We start from the raw sequence: 23,139 nt of genomic DNA, 5'->3' as shown, positions 1-23,139 counted from the left end.
ATTATGTATATCAAAAATTAAATTGAAAAAAATTATACCTTGAATCATCCTTTCATGACAGAAAACGAGATAGTTTTGTAGAAACCTTCAAGTAACTTGAGAGTCTCTAATTTTGTAATAAACAAAAAACTAAAAAACAAATTAAAAAATATTAATTTTTTTATACGAAATACAAGATATACTACAAAAGATGTTATAAATAGAAAAATAAATAATAAACGCAAGTACACATATATTTTCACTGAAATGTGTATCTTTTCATTTTGTAGCGCATGCTCATATCGCCAATATTTCATCAATAGATTTTCTAACCTTCAAAAGTGACACCTTTATCGCTTTATAACTCTTTATATAATTTTCTATATATGTCATATAATATTTGTATGTATCATATTTTTTTATCACATTTTTAATACAATTTTATCAGATGACAATTTTTATTTTAAAAATTTTTATTTTTATGCGAAAAGATAATTTAAGTATATTTTTATTAAAATTTAAGTCGAAGTTTAATAAAAAGATATTTTGCACTAAACATTTACCAAAAAGCAATAATGATAAGTTTCCAGTGTTTTTACATTCGTATAAAACATTTTGTAATGTGTGCACAAGTGTCGTCAAAGTTTTATGGAACAACTGTACATCATCCTACGGCAAGAATAATTGGTAAATATACAATAAGAATAATATTATTGCATTAATATTAACACTTTAGCACCTATTCTACAATAACATTTATAATTTTTAGTTATTGGAGATGAGATATTGAAAGGACAAGTAAAAGATACAAATTCCTATTACACGTGTAATCTCTTATATAAATGTGGTATTAAAGTAAAAAAGGTAAGTGGCGAAAAACTTAAAAAGAAACTGGACAAATTTGCAGAAATTAATGAATCTAATATGTTTTTACTCTCAAACTAATTATTAATTTTATATTTTAAAAAACTAAAATATTTTAAAAGTACTTTGCACAATGTTAAATGAATTTTAAAAGGCATTAGATTTGTTAACTTTTAATATAGCTGATCAGTTCAGTTTCTTCTTAATTTTCTGCAACAATTATATATTATCAGATTAATCAGGTCAATTATATATTATCAGATATATTTTATAAATATTGTATGGAGAAAAAAACTTATTTTTCATAATATTTACTCTGTAACATGAACAATTTGCTTTTTGTAGATCTCTGTTATAGGTGATAATGTTGAAGAAATTTCAAAAGAAATTAGAAATGCCTCCAAGAAATATACTTATGTTATAACATCTGGTGGAATTGGACCAACACATGATGATGTTACATATGAAGGTGATTATTATGTCTGAAGAAATGATAAATTATGCATATAAATATTTTAATGTATCTTACTTTATAGGTCTTGCTAAAGCTTTCAATGATACATTACATTATCATCCCCAATTAGTGGATATAATAAAATACCAATTTGGGATTAAGGATCCTTCATCTCTTGCTTATAAAATGGCTCAAGTTCCTCGGAAAGCATCTCTAAAGTTTGGTTCAAATCCAAGCACAGGCACACCAAATACTTATCCATATGTCGTATTAGAAAATATATATATTTTTCCTGGCTCACCTGTATTTTTTGAGAAATCTTTCCAAAGCTTGTATCAGGTAAATGTTTTAAAATACTAGAAATTATTTCTTAATTTTTTATACTTTATATATTATACTTTCTACTCTTATACTTTATTTCAGGAATTGTTATCAACAAATAGAAGAAGATTTATAAAAGAAGAACTATTTATTAATGCTAGAGAAGATGTATTTGTAAATGCTTTATCAGCTGTAGTAAAAGAATTTCCCAATGTTACTTTTGGTTCTTATCCTGTGAACAATTGCAGGTAATATAAGGTAGAAAATTATTTACACAATATTAAAATTTTATTTTTATATTTTAATTTAAGTATGCATTAACTAATTTTAGAAATAGAAAAAATTTTTTAAGACTCTAAAAATATCATAGATGTATCTATAATCAAATATATTTTTTATATTTAAACTTACATATTTTTAACAAAATTCTTAGTGATTATTATCCATGTAATATACTATTTTTATTTTGAGATATTAATGAAGTACAAACATAAGATATATTATAGATATTTTAAAACATTCGTGACTATAGAGAGTGATAATGAAAATGATATTCAAAAAGCAAAACAAAGATTCTGCAAGCTAAGTCCTACAGATATTTTCGTAAATTTTGATCGGACGCCACATATAGACTGTGTTACCAAGTATAATAAATTTCTTCGAAGTTGTTTACGTCGATCGATTTACGAACAGTCGCTGGAAGAACTTAGGTAATTAAAATTATATACATTTTCTTAAAGACCTAAATATACTATGATATTACATTGAACACAAAATTATATACATTTTCTTAAGGACCTAAATATGATATTATAATGAACACAAATTTCTATTGTGTTTAGACAATTGTGTCAGAATCTTGATCACGTTTCAATACATATCGATGGTAGTATAGAATCAAGCATTGTTATTCATCTTACTCATATATGTAAAACTACTCATATATGTAAAACTCAGTGTTATTTTAATAATAAAATACAAGTGGTTTACTTCAAAGAGAAACAATCGACTGATCTAGAAGAATTCGTCAAGGAAATGATTGATAAGTAATAATTAAAAAGATTTAATTGACATCTAAATCAATATTATGCAACAACTGTAATAGATAAAAATTAAATTATGTATTTCCTATTGTTAGATATAATTTATCAGCGTATATTGTGGAAGCTGCGCCTGATGAAAGGATAAACAAATTAATATTTATGCAACCGCACTTACGGACACTTTTAATCGGAAAAGTCAAAGAAATTGACAAAAATGAAGTTAACTTTGACTATAGTAACACGAATAATGCGGACCAATTACAAATCTGTAATTTGTTACATGAGTGGACAAATGAAGATGTATGGACTTTAGCTTCATCGTTATATCTACCTTATAAATCAGCGACTTAAAAAAAGTGGTAAGAAGAAATTATATTTTAAGCACTGTATAGAATAAAATATTGAACGATATAATAAAAAAAATACGAGATAATCAAGTTGTATAATTAAGGAAAATTGCGATAATGATATCATGGTAAATCTGTATAGGGCAAAACTCGTAATCGAAATTTAGTAATAGTATGATATAAAAGGATCATCTTAATTGTATGTTGTATAATAGTAAATACGCAATATTGAATTACATTGTGAATCTGATTCCAGAATTCCAGACGATGCACGCGACTAAGTATTGTTTATATATATTTTCGATATGTCTACTTAGTCATCCGAGCGAAACTGGACTGTATTGAAAGAATACTAAGGAATAAGAGAAAATTGTGAGATTGAGGTGTCTCGCGAGAGAGTATAGGCTACAAACTCGTATTACACATTTTTCAGTCAAAGAAAAGCCAGCTGGTTGGAAAGAGAAACATCGTTTGTTTCTCTCATTACTTTATTATTTTTGTTCCATCCTTTTGAAATTTCATTCCAAGTCAAATTATTTTCATTTTTGTTAGAATTTTAAAATAAGAGCAAGTTGCAGTATTTTACTGATTACTTATCATCGCTATATCGCAGTCGATTAATTATATAATTTATCCAAGTATATATTCTGTTGGTTTGAATTTCGTAACTAAAAAAACAACCAAAGTAACAAATTAATAATTCTTTGCTTTAAAAACTTTCGAATGAGATAAAAGATAAAATATGTATTATAATATACATATGTATGTGCGTATAAGCGTAGACATCGTAGTAATATATGCATAGACATATTCAAAATGAGAAAAGAGAAGCTGGTAGTACTGGAGATAGAAGAAAGGGAACGAATATTTCCAGAACAAATATTTACGCAAAATAGGTATAAAAAGAATGTGTTTTCTGTTTGATTTGCGACTGTATTTTTCTTTCCGATTCAACAGTCCTCTATTCTTCCTCCCTCACCCTTACCACCATCACTCAAGCAACCACCCAACCACTCACTCTCAACTAGCTTCCCCCTCTTTTCTCTCTCTCTCTCTCTCTCTCTCTCTCTCTCTCTCTCTCTTTCTCTGTCGCACATTTCCTCTTGCGGATCCTTTACACTCGCGTTCGCGTGGGAGGACAGAGGCTGAAAAGAAAGGAAAATTCTTTATAGGCATAGGTTATTGACATATATGTAATATATTGAATTGATATTTCGTAAGTTTTGATCAACACTTTCTTTTCAATATATGTGTCAAAAAATGTAAAAATAAATTTATTTTTTGCATTATTTCATTAATGAATAAAAATTTATTGTGTATCTCCTTATAATTATAATTCATATGCATAAATACAGCTATTAGCGATATAATATTACACAATTACTTGTGTAATACAAACACTCCCCTATAACTTATACATATTTCATTAGTCTTTTAATACAATTTTTACTTCGAACTTATCTTTGTTCTTACACGTTTTATATTCGTATCAGGTACCGACGAGGTACTGTTAAAAACGGCCAGCCATGGACACATTTTCGTGACTATCAAAGGGACCTAGAAGGTCGGGGATAATTGAAGAATGGTCACATTATCGACCGTTTTGACACATTAGAGATAATTACTTAAATTATACAAATATTGTAACTCATTCTGCTAGTGTTATTATCAGAAATGTATAGATCTTTTATGTAGCTGTCTGAAAAATAACAAAATAAATGTTTTATTGTACTACTGCTTTTTTTTACCAACAGTACACATATTTAATTACCTACAGTAGTGCAGAGCAATTATTTTCAAGTAATTGGCTGTATATTATTGTAATAATATTATATAGTATTACTATAATAATATTTTAATTTAATTATATGTATCGCGCAGTGAGTTTTCTTATGTTACGCTAACTTTCATAAGAGTGGTCGTCTTTAACAGTATCTCGTTGGTGTATCAGATTAAAATCATGGATGAAAAGAATCTAGATTTTTTTTGGTAAAAATACGCTCTCTTAGGGTGCGTTCAGGGAGACGCTATTAACATGCTCATCCTTGTTCAAGTTTCAAGAAGTAATAAAGATAGAACGACGCTTTTAGCGGTAATAACGTCTCCCCAAACGTCTTCTTTGAAAATAATTCCAAATTGCTATTTAATATTTATTTATTCCTAATATTTCTCTATTATACGTTGCGCTTTAGTGTAAAAATCATGATACATAAAAAATACAAGTAATAAGCAACTCGACATTTTTCGTTTCTTTACTACTTACGTTTTACAATCGATCCATGAGAATAAATACTTGACTATGATTGATTGATTTGCTTACTACTTATACTATAGACTATAGACCATATACTGAACTGCGCATTCCATTATTTAGGCCGCTGTCGAGTTACGGGAAAGAGACGGACATACTCGACCACGCGTGTGACAAGGGAACCTAAGTCCCTTAAGGAAATTAGTTTCTTAGGGGTTAATGGTTTATGACTTATACATTTTTCTATCTATCATTATCTTTATGGCTAGGCTATTTATATTATGTCTATGTCCTGAAAGATTCATCATAAAACAAACATCATTCGATATATTTTATCACAAATTTATAAGCAATATATTTAAACTTTTTATAAAAAAAATTAGAAGAATACCACATTTTTCTTTAAAAGAAAAAAGCAAAATTCAGCTAATTATAAGTTGGTTAAAAATGAATGAAATTTAAAACCAAAAAAAGGTTTTAAAGTTTAAAATTTTTATTTTTGAAAGACTACTACTGTTATTATTAGTTGCAGTTAATTTCTGTGACTTTAGTAATTTTTGACATATAAAAAATTACTAGACAAAATGAAAAATTTTCTTTTTACTTTATAGACCTGTCACGTGCTCAAAATTTACGAAAACTGTCCATTTGCTAATGTGAAAGCTCAAAGTTTTCCCGACAAAATTGTTCTTTGAAAATTTTTCTAAGATTTTTTTTATCCGCTGATTAAATAAAAAATGAGCATTTTAACTTTGATTGCTTATAACTCCGTTAAAATCATCGTACCGTAATTCGAAAAACACATTCTTAAAACTTTGCTTTATTAAATGGTATAATTCCGGTGCATTGACGCTATCTTTACTAACTGTCAGCAAAAATTTAAAAAAATTGTTTAGTTTTTTTTCACCGAGGTTTGAAAAATATCGCCGTAATCCATTGAATAAACCGACCGTGCAATGTCTTCGTGGTAGGTTTTGACTAACTCCAGCACCAAGTATTTTTTCAAATTTCGGTGCAAAAATTGAAAAAAATTTTTTTTTGTTTTTGCTGATACTTTTAGTAAAGGTCAATGTAGTGTCTCATGGCAAAGAATCTCATGACTGTTTGGCAAATTTTTTTTTCAAATTCAAGTTATTTAAAAGTACAAAAAACATGAAGAATAAATTTATAGTTGTTGTACATAATTGTTTGCTAAGTTAAAATAAAACAGGAGAGCTAATTTTTATTTTATTTTCAGTCATTTACATCACGCTATGTTTTTGAAAAAGAATTGATATTTATACACTCAATAGAGCAAAGTTTTAACTTTAAGAATCTGTTTTTTGAATTACGATATGATGATTTTTAATTAAGTTATGAGTAATCAAAGTCAAAATGCTCATTTTTATTTAATCTATGATAAAACTCTGTAACATACAATCTTAAAAACATTAAAAAATAATTTTGTGTGGGGAAAACTTTAAACTTTCACATTAAGAAGTTGAAGTTTTCGCAGATTTTTTTAAACACATGACAGGTCTACAAAGTGAGAAGAAAATTTCCATTTCGTATAGTTTGTAGTTTTATATGTAAAAAAATTATTCAAATTCACAGAAACACAAAAATAATAATAGTGATATTTCAATAGTAGAGATTTTAAGTTTTAAAACCTTTTTTTGAATTTTCGTTCATTTTTAACGAAGTTAAAATGAATAAAGAAAAATTATAAATATAATTATAAAATTAAGTAATTTTTAAAGAATTAGGTCTTTCTCTAACTTTTATGAGAAATATATGTAAATAGAGGTTTAAAAAAATAATATTTTGTTCTTAGATTGCAACTAAGTTTCACTAGATTAAAAACTACATCCAATTGCAATTAATTTGTAAAATCATGTCAAAATCGATAGCAACAATGTTAGTTCTCGAAATTGAATCGTATTTCAAATTGTTTAGGTAAAATTTCAGTTATTATTTTTGTTTATTTAGCTATTATCTTAATATTATATATAAAACAGAACATATGTTAGTACATATTATATATTTTCTCTTTTTTTTCCTCAAAAATATTAAAATTAATTTTAATTAATAATATATCAATTTTGAAAATTTTAAATTTGGATGATAACGATTAAAAATTAATTAATAAGAACCGTGATCGGATATGATTAATTATTATGTTAAAGAATTATTGTGAATCAATATCGATAAGTACAACTTAAATAATCTTTGTCGCGCATTGTTTAATAAATAGTAGTTGAAAATATTATAACGCTCAAATCAAAATTTGCGCAGACCGAAATACTTTCATTGTGTATGTTTATACACATTACCCATAATTGAATTTAATAATAACATCTGCAGTTCAAACGCTGGTCAATCATAGTTATTCTATTTTTCAGAAAAATAGCTGATTGGCCAGTTTTAGAATTATAGATATTATTAAACTTAATTAAAAGTAACGTGTAAACTTATACATTAAAATAATTGATAAGAAGCGAATGAGCAAAGATTTATGTATAATCGGTCTGAATGTGATTTAATCAAGTCAAAGGTTTGATCGCGTGCCATGCTGTTATCGATTCCTTTCTACCACTCTTATCCCCTCTTCACCTATTTTCCCACTCACCTTCCCTCCTTCTTAGGCTACGTTCCACTTGGCGATCGCAACGCTCGTGAGATTATATCATCATTGTTGATCACTGAAAGTTAAACAAAGATACATTAAAAATTTTTTTTATCAAGTCTAATTCTTTTATATAAATTTGATCACTTATACACACACACGCACACGTATCAATAATAACAATACAAGGAATTATTTAATTTATAAGAATTTTATCGACTGTTCATCTTATTGCGCATGCAATATATATATTAATCTTTTAATTAATACTCTAGAGACTATATATGTATATGTCACGACAAACATTCGAGGCAGGATTTTATTTATAATTTTATGTATAAAATATATAACAGGTTACACCAGGCAAAACACTATATAATTAAATATATAAATATTGACATATAATTATAATATAAAATATGTCTACACATCATATACAGGAAAAATAATAGAAATAATTAAAAATAACAAGATTAATTGAAAAATAATTAGAAGAATTTAATTTTTATATTGTTGTACAGGCAAAAGGATAATGTTGGTAAAAAGAGAGTATCGAAAAGTTTTATATAAAACGCAATATAGATGTAAATAAAGGTATACTTCACTTCTTATGACTACGAGAAAAATTCTATTTCGTATTGATTGTTCGCCACCATACTGATATTGTGTGTTTTGTGTGTGTGTTGATCATTCAAACTTTATGAAATTTTCAATTTATTCTAATCCACCTATTTTCGCCGAAAAGTATGATGATAACGAATAGTGACTTTACTGTATAAGGACACACAAATAGTAAGGACTTTAAAACGTTCATCTGAGAACAGAAGAAAAACATGACACATCATTAGAGAATAAGCGAGAGGAAGAGACATCAAGTGAAGCAAAGGATCCGGGTCAGGGGTGGTGGCCACGAATGGCGGTGGTGAGGCGATGAGACGAGACGAGACGAGACGAGACGGGACGAGACGAGACTAGACGAGACGAGACGAGACGAAGTGAGGCGAGGTGAGGTGAGGTGAGGTGAGGTGAAGTGAGGTGAGGTGAGGTGAGGTGAGGTGAGGTGAGGTGAGGTGAGGTGAGGTGAGGTGAGGTGAGGCGAGGCGAGGTGAGGGGAGGTACGACGATGGTGACGATGGTCGCGTGCTGGTCGCGTGCCGGAGGCGGAGCCAAGCTCTGCTGCTCCGCGTGCCACCCTCAACCCCACAATCCTGCGATTCTCTGTTCTGCCACTATACCCCCCATGCGCTTCCACGTCGGTTATTGATTCCCCCGGGTAGGTACCCCCACGGGGTGCTAAAGTGGAATGGGAGCAAGTCGCGATGGGTAGAGATGAAGCGGCGCGTTCTAGGAAGAATACGGAAACAACGGGACGCCTTCAAATTGCAATAACCAGCTCTGGCAATTACTTTTTCTCTTTCTCTTTCCTTTTCTTCCCTTTTTTCTTTTCTCTCACACTTCTTTTATTTCCTTTTTTCAATTCCTATTTTCCTTCCTTTTTCCTCCCTTTTCCTTTCTTTTTTTCTTTCTTTCCTATTTCTCTCTCTCTCTCTCCTCTTCCATATTATCTCCTTTCGTTTCTATTCTTCTCTCTCTTTTATTCCTCTCAATATTTACTTCTTTCTACTTTCCTCTTATCGTTTCTATCTTTTCTTTTTCTCTAATTTTTCTTCTTTTTTCTTTCTTTTCTCTCCTATTCCATCATTTTATCTTTTTTTTTCCTTTTTTCTTTCTTTCTTATTTCCAGTTTCTTTTTTCCTTACTTTTCCCTTTTTGTTGTTTCCTTTTTTCTCTTTCTTTTTCTCTTCTCCTTCTTCTACTATTTTCTTTATTCTTTTTGTATCTCTTTTCTTCATTTTCTTCCTTTATTTTTCTTTTATTTTTTTATTTTTGCATTTTCTTCATTTTCTATATTTTTTTGCTCTCTTTTTTTCCTTTCTTTCTTTTTTCCATTTTTATTTTTTCTGCATCTTCTTTGTTTTTTTTCGTTTTTTGGTTTATCTCCTCTTCTTTTTTCCCGTATTTTTTCGTTTTCATCCTCTTTTTCTTCTCTTTCTTTCAATCGATAATGAAAATAATTGACAATTAGAAAGAATACCACAGCAAGCCAAAAAAAATACAAAATCATAATAAAACAAAAAATGCAAAATACTGAAAAGAGTGACTGAAAGAGAGAGTGTTAAATATGCATAAAGGCGAATATAGACGTATGTCAATGCGCATACATCTAATACAAAGATAAACAAGATGGATAGTTTTGATGATGAGAGAAAGAGAGATTGAAAAGAGGATAAGTTTCTGAGAGAAAGATTATGGTAGGTAAGCTGTGGTAGAAGACCTCTAAATACAAGGGGCGTAAACATAGATATATAAGACTAGAGTGCGCGAGTCCTATGCTAGCTCTTAAGTGAATGCGACAAAGGAATAGAAAGAGAATGCTACATATGGGTCCTTTGTGTCCTTGTCTAATCGCACCTTCCATGATCGAATGAGGAGAGAGGGTGCCTTAGGTGATTAGACAAAGACATAAGGGGTCCATGTGCAGCGTTCTCTTTTTATTCTTCTATTCGCATTTTCGGCTCTCTCGCGAATTCTATTCTTATATTTCTGTAGGGGCAAACTGCTACTAACATAAGAAGCGAGTAGAGCACGTGGGTGTACATGTGCGTGTGCACGTGTGTAATAAAAGATAATGATATGTGTACGTGTGTGTTCTTACACTTGCAGAATTTTATCAAGAGGACAGAAAAGACTTGCATTATTTTCATGTGAAAATACTGTTTGCACATTTGTAATGATCTAGAGACAAACAGAATCGTTGTAACATTGAAAACAAGTCGCGCGGTCGGGGGAAAAAATGTACACATCTGCACAAAATGTTAGCAGGCCATCGCACTCTTCAATACGCCAAGTTAACATTCTAAGTTATGTGAAAGAATATAAATAGGATACTATTTTTAACTATGTTTAAAAAAGTTATCCTGACAATCTGTAAAAAGTTCAAAATTTTTTTGAATATATATGTATTTTGAAAAAAATCGATCACTTATAAGAGGCATTTTAAATCAGAAAGTACGTTTCTCTTAAATTTTCTAAATATATATACATATATATATATATATATATGTGTATATAAATTTGTAAACCAAAGTGATAGCAATTTTCAATCGTTGTACGTCAACTAGATAGAACGTCTCTATTAACTTAAGAATCAAATAATATAAAGATTTAATATGATGCATAATTGTTTGTACGTACCATCGAATACTGCTTCCTGCTATAAGCTCATTAAATTTATCGACATTAATGGATAAAAATTGTTCACTCGACATGAAACGTGTCATATAAATAAATAAATAAATAAATAAATAAATAAACACACACACACACACACACACATACACATATATATATATATATATATATATATATATATATATATATATATATATTTATATATACAGTCTGTTTGATAAGAACGTGTCCGGTGAAACTTTTACATGAAAACTATTAGACGGAAAATTCTAACGGAAACCGGTAAAAGAACCCCTACATATATTTTACATAGATTTTTGTCCAGAATATTAAAATGACTTATATGTATATGTATATACAAACACGCGTTTAAATATAGCCTATTTATAATCAGTTTTAAACCTTTATATCTCAAAAACTATTATTTGGAATAGAAAATCTGTGTTATTACTTAATTTAAATACTCTTATTGCTTAATTTTTTGACAATTTTACTGCTAATATTTTAATTTGTGAATTTCAAAACGCCATATAAACTGCATTAATATATATTAAGTTGATCAAAAATTCTGACAATTAGCGCCGATAATTAACATCAATCATGAATGATTAATGGAGATGAAGAATGCGAATAATTTATCTGATTATGAGTTTAATAATGATGATGTATCAATTACATTATAATTAGTGTTCATATAGCCATAATATCGCAATTTATAATGACATAATTTTAAGATCAAATTTGCACATTAATGACAAAGATATAATCAAATGCGGGATATTTCTAAAATTAAGGTCTCTGTAATTTTCAAATAAAGCATTTGTGCATCTATGTTTATGTATATTACGCGTAGAATTGCTAGTAAAATAAATAAATTTGGCGTGTTATTTCAGAAACACTTGTATGTATAATTTAATGTAAGTTGATAGACGATATAAGAAATATATAATGATTCATATAGCAAACATAATAGAAACAATAGTCACAAAAAGATTCAAAATATCTATTCGAATTATAATTATATATCGTTGCAAAAATTTACACGCATAATATTATGTAAAGGCAATAATTTAATAAATTTGGATATGATGCAGATTAATTTATAATCATTAATACAATCTATTTGTAATCATCTTACAGAATCGATGGTAACTATTGCACTAAATTATTATGATCTATCATAAAATATAATGTGTTCACTAATATAATTGTTCAGAAATACGTACGTTTTATCAAAAATTTCTTCTTTCCATTATAATATTACCCTGATTCATCATTTTTTTTTTTTACCAGTTTATAATAGACAAACATTTTTTTAATATCGATTTAATTTATGATTAAAATCTGAAAGTAGTTGTGAGAGAGGTATTAGAATTTTTTAAAGCGTAGTTTTCTTTTATGTTCTTTTTTAATTAAAATCTAATTGAAAATTAGTTTAAAGACTTAGTTTTAAGATTTAATTATATTATATTACGTTACATTTAAATTCGTTTTTATAGATATAAAAAATGAGTTTAAAATTATGATTATTTTTCATTAATCACGGACGAGTCTATTATAACGAGACAAATAGTAGTGTAATATTTAAGTTTCTTTGAGTGATCTTATTTTTATGTTTTTTACTTTATTTTCTCTTCAATCTTCTATTAGCATGTCCACATTGGCAATAAATGCATTACCACTTTCATTGGCTTACGCGCCCTAAAATTGAAAAAAATTAAAAATTTAAGTGCCTATTTAAAACGAGTACTTAAGAGGGTGTCTACACCCTGAAAAAACAGGGAAAACTTGAAATTTTTAGGTATTTCTTTTGTATCTAGAAAAATAAAAAAATGTTCATATAATTTTATTAAAGTAAAAAATTCTGTCCTTGATAATTTTGTTCTTATATTGCAGGCAATCAACAATCAGCTGATAAATAAAAAAATTGTAAATTATGTGTTTAAAATATATATTATAAAAATATATGTCTGTTTTTGTTTATATATTCCCTATGTTAATAAAATATTAAATATTGAATATACAATATTCTATATTGTAATTTTTTGTGATAAAAAAATAAAAATGTTATTCAATTGAAAAACGTTTATCTTATACAAAAGTCATTAAATTTTTTTCAGTATATGTGCAAATCTAATATTTAATAAAAAACATAAGAAAATAAAATAAAAAACCTTATTTTAGAAAATTGCACTAAAAAATCTTTAAAATATTCTCTTTACTTGAAATTTTGTATAAAAATATCTGAAAGATAAGAGAATATTTTCAGGAAATTTTTTTTACAAAATGTGAAGACATTCTGACTTAAGTGATATATAGCATTTACCTTGGCTCAACTCAATCTTGAGATTGTTTTGAATAAAATTTTGAACGTGGATCTTTTATATAAACCAGTTTAGGTTGTTTTAAATTTTGTTAAAAATATTTTAGAAATTAATTTTTTTTTCAGTATTTATATTGATAATTGATGATTTATATAACATATAAAGAGTTACCCTGTGACTTTTGAACTCCATAATTTTAACATATATAACTATGTTTTTTTCACTATTATTTACTTTTTGTTCGATTTGTCTATTGTATATCGCGTATCCTGTATCACGATGACGCGTGACGTATGGCGTATCATGTATCACCGAGAGCGCAGTCTGTTACGAGATGAGAACGACTTTGCTAGCGGCGCGGTCGATGTTGCTAAATGCAATTTATAGGAAACTTTTATGAAATGGCGCCATAAAGGGAAGTAGGTCAGAGCTGCTTCCGACTGTAGAGATACACTGGCTAGTACAATAGCGTTTCATGATATAAGAAGCCAGAGCGCTACGGTATGCCTATAACGAAAGTGATAAGAAAACAGTTGTTGCCATCCTACATACATCGGGAATAACCATCGTTGTATCGGAAATTTTTTTTCAATTTTTCTTAGAAATTTAATAATAGTATATGTAATAAAATTGAGAATAATATTAGTGTGCATAAATACAGGCTAAAGAAAAATATAATGTGTGTGTAATAACGTGTTGCGTATCTAATAAAGGTAATATTGAAAGGAGTTTACATAAATGTTATTGACTTATGAAATTTTTTTCATTTATTCCTGATATTATACATTTCTTGGAGCTTTTATTTGTACGAACTTTCGTATTGAAAAGCGTACTTTCGAATCCGAAAAGTTTGCAAACTATATATCACGTTCAACGCTTTCCATTCTACTGTTTCGCCACGCTTATCTCGCCTCTTGGATTTCTTTCTCATCTTTCGTTTGAAGTTTTCCTTTATCCAATGATACAATTTATTCTATTTCTTCTAGCTGTCTGACTTTGTCTCTATTCACGAATCAATAATGATGAAAAGAATAAATGCAAATCAGATCGTAGAATACTGAGTGTCCATGTAAAATATGCGGAGATCCTTAAATGCATTTGATTCTACCGATAAAATATCTTCATATTCTAAAGATAAATCTGCATTTTTTCATTTTCAATAATATTTTGGTTCATAACAAATGAAACCCATTCAATGTCTTGTTCCGAAAAAATATCATGTAACATGATTCTAGACAAAAATAATTTTTTAAGTTACTTAAAAAGATATTCGTCTTAATCTACGACATGATAGCCAAAATATGGGCAACCAAATCTTTAGAAAGCTGATTGATTTACGATATAAAACGTCAGCTAGTTATAAGCAAAATCTTCATCTAATCTGTCTTTTTTCTTATCTTTTTTGTCTTCATCTGATCTCGTATCTTCTTCTTTTTTCCACATATCTGAATTCATTCATCATATTGTCTCAGCTACGCTGACAAAGTTTTTCTTTTTTTCTTAATGCACTTTATTCCATAAAAAATTTCAAAGTCATTTATGATGATTGTTTTATAAATTAATGTTTAATTTTATTTTATTTCTTGCATGTCTCCCCGCAATATTTGCATCATATATAGTAATTTAGTTTAGTGATTTTTATTATTTATCTTTTATCTTGATTTTTAAAAAAAATTTATATTATATATATGTTAAATAAATATACATACATATAGATGATTAAATTTAAATTTATATGTTAATTACAGAGTGTATGTTATGTCCCGTAATTGATGAAAAACCTGCTAATGGCAAATTCTTGAGATCATTTAGAGGCGATTTTTTCTGAGCGAAAATGTCAAGGGATGTCATCATTTTTTGCAAGTTGCCAATTTTTGTCATCATATTTTTGTAAGCCTTAAATTAAAATTCTATTACAGTAAACTCTATCTCTGAAATTAACTGAAGAACGTAATTTTTATAATAATAATCTTTTAACTCCAACAAATTTAATTTGCAAAAAGCGCTCTTTTTTCAATCGCATATAACTTAAAAATTATTGATGCCTCGACATTTTCGCTGAGAAAAAATCGTCTCCACATGAATCATCTCAAGAATCTGTCATTAGTAAGTTCTTTACCAATTACGAAAAACGCTGTATATTAATTTATTTTTTAGAGAGATTTATTATATGAAGAATATACATCTACATATACATAGTCTTTTTTTGGCATATCTTGATATATCTTTGCTGGAAATACATTTTTATTCTATTTTTATTTAACTTTCCTCGAAAGTATAAAATCTTTTATCTGATATATTTTTATGATAGGTATTCCTTTTTTTATGTTTATAACTCGCTTGTTTTTTATCATAATAAAGACAAATAAATACTTTTTGACGAACAGTTTTGAATTATTTATTAATTCTTCAATTTGAATCGATATATTTATTTATTTAGACCCGTATTCAAAACACGTTTTTGTAGATATATATATATATATATATATATATATATATATATATATGCATTTAGCATATAGTTCACGTTACTTATATAATAGAATTATATTATAGAATTTCAGAAATAAATGCGCGCATTTATCAATAAAAGCACGTTCTGAATACGGGCCTTAATGTATACAAACAAAATGGCATTGAATGTTATACTCTGATGAGAATTTGGAATCACAAAAACAGACTCGTAAATCAGGTTATGGCCGTCTCTCGCGATATCTGATTGTTCTATCGGTATTTACAAATGTAATTTCAGCTTGTAAATCATGGAACAAGAAATGGTCATAAATTTTACAGACAGCTAATGACAACGACGACAAGCATTAATTCATCAAAGAACTGATAGAGGTTGAAAGGAAAAAAAAAGCCGCGGAAAATATCAAACAATAATATGGCATACAACATCATGGTCAGACAATATATCAATTATTTTTCTGATAAAGAAAGATAAGTAAGAAGAGTAGTCGAGAAAAAAAGAAAATATAGTAACAATATATACTATATATAATATTATTGATTTAACAGAGATTGCAGTTTTGCACTATTAATTAAGTAGCCAAAAACTGTCATTCAAAAAACAGAATACTTGCAATATAGCGTATAATGAGATAACACGATATTCGGTTAGTCTACAACTGATATGAACAATAAAGCATAAAACAATTGTTAAGTTTTTATTTCGCTGATTGACTAACAATCAGCGAAATAGTGAGAAAGAGTGAATAGATTTGGAGTCACACAATGCGAAAAAAGATTTAATATTGTAAAGAAGATTCAGACTGAAATCGCAAAAACTAATAAACACGTTAACACAAAAAAGTTTCTAGGATAGAGTTTCCGATTATAATAGAACCATTAGCATTGTGTTTAAAAGAATTATTTTGAAAGTCATATAATACGATAACGATTAGGACTTTAAATGAGATAACTTTTTTTTAGATATATATTAGAAATTTATGTAATATATATATATATATATATATATATATATATATATATATATATATATATCTTTTGATAAATGCTCAAAAAATGTAAGATAATATAATTTTAATTATGAATAATGTAATATCTACAAATATTTTTGTAAATAGAAAAACGCTAGTGAAGATAGAAAAAACAGAAAATTTTCATTGCAAAAGTAAACGGATGTAAAACTCGTATAAAACTGTATTATTTATATAACGTTTAAAAATAGATCAACTAGGAGAACAAATTTTTTGATATCTAAAGCGTGTATCGATCGTTCCTAGCTCTATGTTCTGTAAAGTAGTTAACAGTAATTATTTCGCAAGCAAATAGACATTTATTACCATCATTAATAATGCGCTAAAATAATTATAAAATGTAATGTTTTATTAGAATTTACTCGCTGCTTATAATAATAATTTTAGATATATTTTTAAACTCGTAATGTATTCGGCATGAGAATTGGGAATATCCATAGATTTTATCTTTTTATTCTCCAGTCATCTGTAAGTGAATACATTGACAAATGCAACTTTGATGACGCTTAGAGTTAAAGAAAAATATTACATTTTTCACATTATTGACAGCGCAATAAATTATCTTTGGACAAACATGTCAGAGATTTTTTAATACATAAATATAAGCTAAATACATTTCATCCTTTTTTCTATATTTTTTTGCATTTTATAAATGTTTCATTGATCAAGCATTCACCTGAAAGTTACCTTTGTCAATGTTAGCGCAGGCGTTAAGTATCTCTCTGCAACGATGCAAAATTTCTTTTGTGAGATTAAAAACGGTTAAGTGAACGAGAAACACCTCGTTTGATGACAGTAGTAGTGTTTATTGATCATCGTCGATGAGGATTATCGTGCCTTTAGCTATCCCTTTTATTATACTGTTATAATGTAACGTTCGTAATAAATATTCTTCAATGCTAATTAATTCTTAAATTTTTTTTGTCATTTATTAAACTGTCAACATTTGTCATTTCATCCTCCCCCTCCCAAAAAAAATAATAGTAAACAATAAAACGTAATAACATATGGTATATTACATATGGTATAGTTACATATTCTTTTTCACGATTATAAACTTGACTTTGATATTCCTCATTTGATTCATATCAATCAAGACCATCAATTATGTAAAAACAAGGAACAAAAATCAATTTTCTGCCGAGAAACTCGTATAAGAAAGAAAAATGGAAGAGAGATGAGAAATGACAAGGCGATTAAGAGCAAAAAAGAGAACAAGGGTAAAGTTGAGGGTGACCATGGTCGACCCTTGACGGGGTTGATTCAGCCTCATGCGAAGGTGGAAAATTCCTCGAAGAAATCAAATTGCCTCAAAAAGAAAACTTAAATTTTTAAAACATCTTGTTATTAATCAATATTGTTATTGTGATCAATATTATATTTCATTATTCTTTATTGAATGTTTTTACATTAATGACTTGCAACAGAAAAGTTTGATAGATTGCAAAATATATATAATTATGAAAAAAATCCATATATTAAAAAGAAAATGTTTTACACACCCGTTATTTTTTCGATGTTCTTAGAAAGTATTTCTCATAAATTTAATTACTTTAAACGAAAAAAAATAATAAATTTGATGCTTTGAACGACAAAATAACAACGAAAGAAGAAGCATTTTTTCTCTTCGTATGTTTCATATATTTTCATCGACCTTTTTAGATATGCTTGATTTCTGGAGTAAGTCAAAAAGCAAGAAGAGGACTGTCATTAGTCAAATGCATAATTTATATCTCTTGCGATTCACAAAGTGCAGATTTCTCCGTGAATTTGTTTTTATTTTAATTTGACTCGGAGTTATTTTTGTTATTAAAGGAAACTTTACTGTGTTTCATTATTCGTATATTTAAGATTATGCAACGTCGTTCAGCAATTTTTTTTTTTTGCAATCTTTGTACAATCCAATAAATTCCATAATTCTGTTTCGTAATTTAAATTAGAGATAACAGGGATATTGGATTGAATAATATGTCGAGGAGTAGCTAAATTTTTATAAGCAACTTGAATGATTTTTATTTTTACCTTCTTCGAAAAAGAACATTAACAATTTAATATCTTAAAACGTTTCAGCAAAAAAGATTATTAAATTCCAATTCTTATTGTAACGATAGTTATGCTTCAGAATGAAACGGATAAAATGAGATAATGTAGACGATCAATAATTTTAATTTATGAAATAAAAAAATGGAAAAACAAAAAAAAATATATTTGTTAAGAGCATCAAAATTATGTTCGAAAGAAATAGAGAAAGAGTTTCGTGTCGCATATATGTTTTAAATTTTTATTACTCACTAATATCTACTATTCAGAATGCACACAAGTAATGAATTCAATAAAGGTGTTTTGATTATGGACTATACAAAAATGTTTTTGTTATAGAAAATATAAAAGTAATTATAAGTATACAAAAGAGAATTCTCTCTCATTATCTATACTTTATCTACATTCTATCTTATATCGCGAATCTACGCGCAGGGAGATTGGGCGTGAGTTCCTGACAGTGACTGTACTCGCGCTGGAAAATCCATTTCGTTTTAACTTTACGTTCAAATTGAATGTTTTGTAGTTGTGTGTCGACTTGGGTGAGATGTAGCTGCCGGGGTAGAGAAACGAAGGAGGGGTAGATAGGTAGGTAGGTAGGTTGACGTGGTGGAAGTTGATAGAAGATAGGAGATGGTAGTGGAAGGGGTTGGTAGAGAGGGATCGAGTCTGGTATGGGGAAGGTGGATGGGTGGTAGAAAGGGAGTTGTGGAGGTACCAAAGGAGAAAGGCAGGTGGTCGTATTTCGCTCTCCCTCTTTAAATCACATTCATCAGAGGCAGATGGCCGCACCGCTCCATTCCGCTTCCCTCCGCTTTACTCCGCGCAGGGGTGGTACACAGTGCACGGTACCAAAGAAGGTGCAGCACCCGCGAGAGGGTACAGGCAAGGGGGCAGATCCGTGTACCGGAGGAAAGAGAGCGGATGAGCGAGATGGTCGATGAGGGGCCGGGAGAAGACAGGGGTATAGAGGAGAGAGACTGGGAGACGTGCGGATATTGATTCCCACGGGATATGCGCGCGTTCAACGAGACTCGGAAGTCTGAAATGTACATATGCTGTTTTTAAGAACGTATGCATAATGTGCAAGTTGTACGATTGTTACTATATATATATATATATATATATATATATATATATATATCGTTCTTATATGTATATATACATATATATATATATATCTTCATATATAAATATATATATATATATATATATATATATATATATATATATATATATATATATATATCGTTGATCAAGCATTAAGATATGGAAGAATAATTTCATTATATAATAATCTAAAAATATTAAAGACAAAATTTAATTGTAAAAAGATAAAATTGGATGTAACATCAATAGCGAGAAATTCTTTGATAAAAGAATGATAAAAAGTTGCGATATTTATCAGACACAAATGTAATATTGATAAAAGAAAGAATATGTTGTTATATTATTAAGTTACATTAATGATGTTTTAATTACTACAATTGTTATGAAATAATTAACAAGCTAGTAATTATACAAAAATATGCATAAATTTATCTAATAATAAATAATAAATTTATATAAATTTTTGACAGATGTATGGGCATTAGATAAATACGTATATATTTGCTGTTATTATCAACTAATTCTGTAGCTTGCTTAAGATGAATCGGCTTTAGGAATCTCACTGTTCAATTTCATTTTGCATCAATATAAATATATCAGCATATTGCATTCATCATTATAATGTTAACGAGTTAGTATTTTGATATTCAATTATATTTAAAACATGTGATAAAAGATAAAGTCAAGTGCGGTTAAAGCATGTTGTTCTAATAAAATTGATCGGTGGAAAACGTTTACGTTCGTTGAATTAGTTGAACTCATGTGGACGCGAGCATCACAAGAAAGGAAAAGATGAAAGTGAAAGAGTAAAGCGATCGCAGATTGCAAAGAAACGAGGCAAGATATAAGAACAGTTTTAAAGTTGTAATCTTTAGACGATGGCGTAGATAATGGATATGTGTCATAAAGGAGACTTTAAGAAAGCTCGAGGAAAGAAAGATCGAAAAGAAGAAGTAAAAGACATCGTGTTTCTGATCTTATGGTTTCATGATTTCTGTTCTTCGTTTTCCTTCATGTTCCCTCCACTTCGCCTGGCTGATTGGTTGGCTGGTTGGCTGGCTAGATACCTTGCTTGAGGCGAAAATACAGCGCGTAAACCAACACACGTATGTCACTACAAACTCCACTTTACGACATCCACCGTTGCTTCCACTTACCAGTCAGGCAATTCTGGCTAACCACCTTTCTGCTTGCTAGACTGTCTGCCTGTCTGCTTGCTATCTACCATCACTATTACTAATACTACTACTACTACTACTACCACCATATCTCCGATATTGTTACTCATCACTACTACTAACGTTATTACTACTACAACGACAACAGCCAGCCACTGTTACTGCTGCTGGCGTTACTTCAGCTAGGATCTACAAGCATGTTTCATGAATGAAATCCACGTGCGAACCACGTGACTGCTATTCGTGACTGATTCTTGATTTGTACGATATCAACAATAAGGAATATTTTACGATACGATGTATTGCATTTTTTTTTCACAGTTAGCCTACAATCAGTCATGATACGCACGTTAATTAAAAAAAATTCTTAAATAATAAATTACAAATATTCAATGACACGGTCAAATCTTATTTGTATAAATCCATGTAAAAAACAAGGTAGCATATGCAAGTTTGTTTATTTATATTACTTAATAGTATTATAATATATGTATAGTTAATATAATTAATAGTATTTTAATATTTTTATGCATATATTATGTATATATATATATGTTAGTTGTTTAAAGTGACCTGAAAACACGACGAAGTCTGTCAACATCTTTATTAACGTTTTTGATATGATTGAAATAAACAATACAACAATTGTATTAAATTTAAAATTCATAGTAAAATTTTGCTTCTCAACGTTATAAAAATAGTTGCTCAAGCAAAATCATTAAGGTCAATTATATAAAAAAATGTTGTAAACTGATGTTCTATATTGAGTCTATTTTATGTATTACGAGGGAGTTGTACTTCCATAATTTTTCTGCTTTCACGTTTATCACATCTGGTCATTATCTCTTATTATTAGATGGAGGATCAACATGCGATATGACTAAAAAACGATGGACATGAAACTCGTGTCTCTGTTATCCAGTAATTTAATAACCGGAAATAAAATAAAGTCAGCCTTAAAAATAGCTTCAATCGTAATATATCCATATATATATCAGTTACATATGTATTACAGTTGTAGTTTTAACAAAAATATCGAGATATTATTGACAGTTTATTTATTCAATCCTCCTCAATGGATTGAATAAATAAATTACAGAAGCTACTAGTTGTGTTGAAAGATAAAACTAGATTTTCTATCAGACAGACAGATAGACAGATAGTATCTATCACATGTCAAGACGTGCTTATTAAATACGCTCGGAAAGAAAACAGTAAAGCTATAAAGAGTGCAAAGGTGGTATCCATGACTCTAGGGGTTTCCGCTGAGCGACGCGGGCCATACGCGTTCCTGTCAAAGTCGCGCACTGAGAAGAGGGGAAGAAGTCGGTCCGCGTTTTGCGAAGCCCGCGTGAGCAGGAGAAATACAGTGAGAGAGTAAGATGTTTGTGTATATATATATACATACATCGAGCGGTTAAGAGAGAAAGAGAGATAAACAGGGGAAGAAAGAGAGAGAAAAGGAAAAAGGTAGGGAGGGAGAAAGGGAGGAAGGGAGTAAAGATGGGAGGGAGGGAGGGAGGGAGGGAGAGAAGGAGAGAGCAGCGTTGAATAGAACAAGTAGCGATGCTAAGTTTGATGGTGGGGTGACCCACCTCGCGCTGCACCCGCCACACTATCGCGGCAGTACGCATAGCGTGCGATGTCGCACGCAATCTAACCTAACTTTAACCTAACCTAATCCTAACCTAATCTCACATAACCTAGGTCTAACCTAACCCAACCTGTAACCTAACGTAACACTTAGTTTACAATGTTCACAATCCGTGCGCTCAAGCCCAACCTTACGATCGGCGCTCGCGCGCGTGCTCGCGCTCGCGCGGTGAAACAGCGAAGAGTCCCCGTCACGAGAGTGTAACCGTCAACTA

At 29.2% G+C, this 23,139-nt stretch overlaps 1 protein-coding gene and 1 long non-coding RNA gene across 3 annotated transcripts in view; one reads left to right on the top strand and one right to left on the bottom strand.

Annotated features, from left to right (window-relative positions):
* Window positions 1-57: 57 nt before the first annotated feature.
* LOC140667975 (FAD synthase) lies at window positions 58-3,012 on the top strand. The gene is made up of 8 exons (XM_072896436.1): window positions 58-666; window positions 749-843; window positions 1,189-1,312; window positions 1,380-1,636; window positions 1,721-1,866; window positions 2,125-2,328; window positions 2,461-2,664; window positions 2,757-3,012. Exons 1-8 carry the CDS (start codon window positions 555-557, stop codon window positions 3,010-3,012), a joined length of 1,398 nt encoding a protein of 465 aa, XP_072752537.1. The 5' UTR covers window positions 58-554.
* A 1,026-nt stretch (window positions 3,013-4,038) lies between these two features.
* LOC140667978 (uncharacterized) overlaps window positions 4,039-23,139 on the bottom strand; it is a 74,672-nt gene continuing 55,571 nt past the window's right edge. For both annotated transcript variants that reach the window (XR_012047098.1, XR_012047097.1), the window contains 2 exons: window positions 7,868-7,940; window positions 4,039-4,153 (listed from right to left, as the gene is read on the bottom strand). This is a non-coding gene — a long non-coding RNA (uncharacterized lncRNA). The remainder of the gene's footprint in view (window positions 4,154-7,867; window positions 7,941-23,139) is intronic.

Source organism: Anoplolepis gracilipes, chromosome 7 (assembly GCF_047496725.1).
Source record: "Anoplolepis gracilipes chromosome 7, ASM4749672v1, whole genome shotgun sequence".
NCBI classification, from domain to species: Eukaryota; Metazoa; Arthropoda; class Insecta; order Hymenoptera; family Formicidae; genus Anoplolepis; species Anoplolepis gracilipes.
The sequence above is the reverse complement of the archived record's forward strand: the minus strand, read 5'-3'. Positions and strand labels throughout refer to the sequence as shown.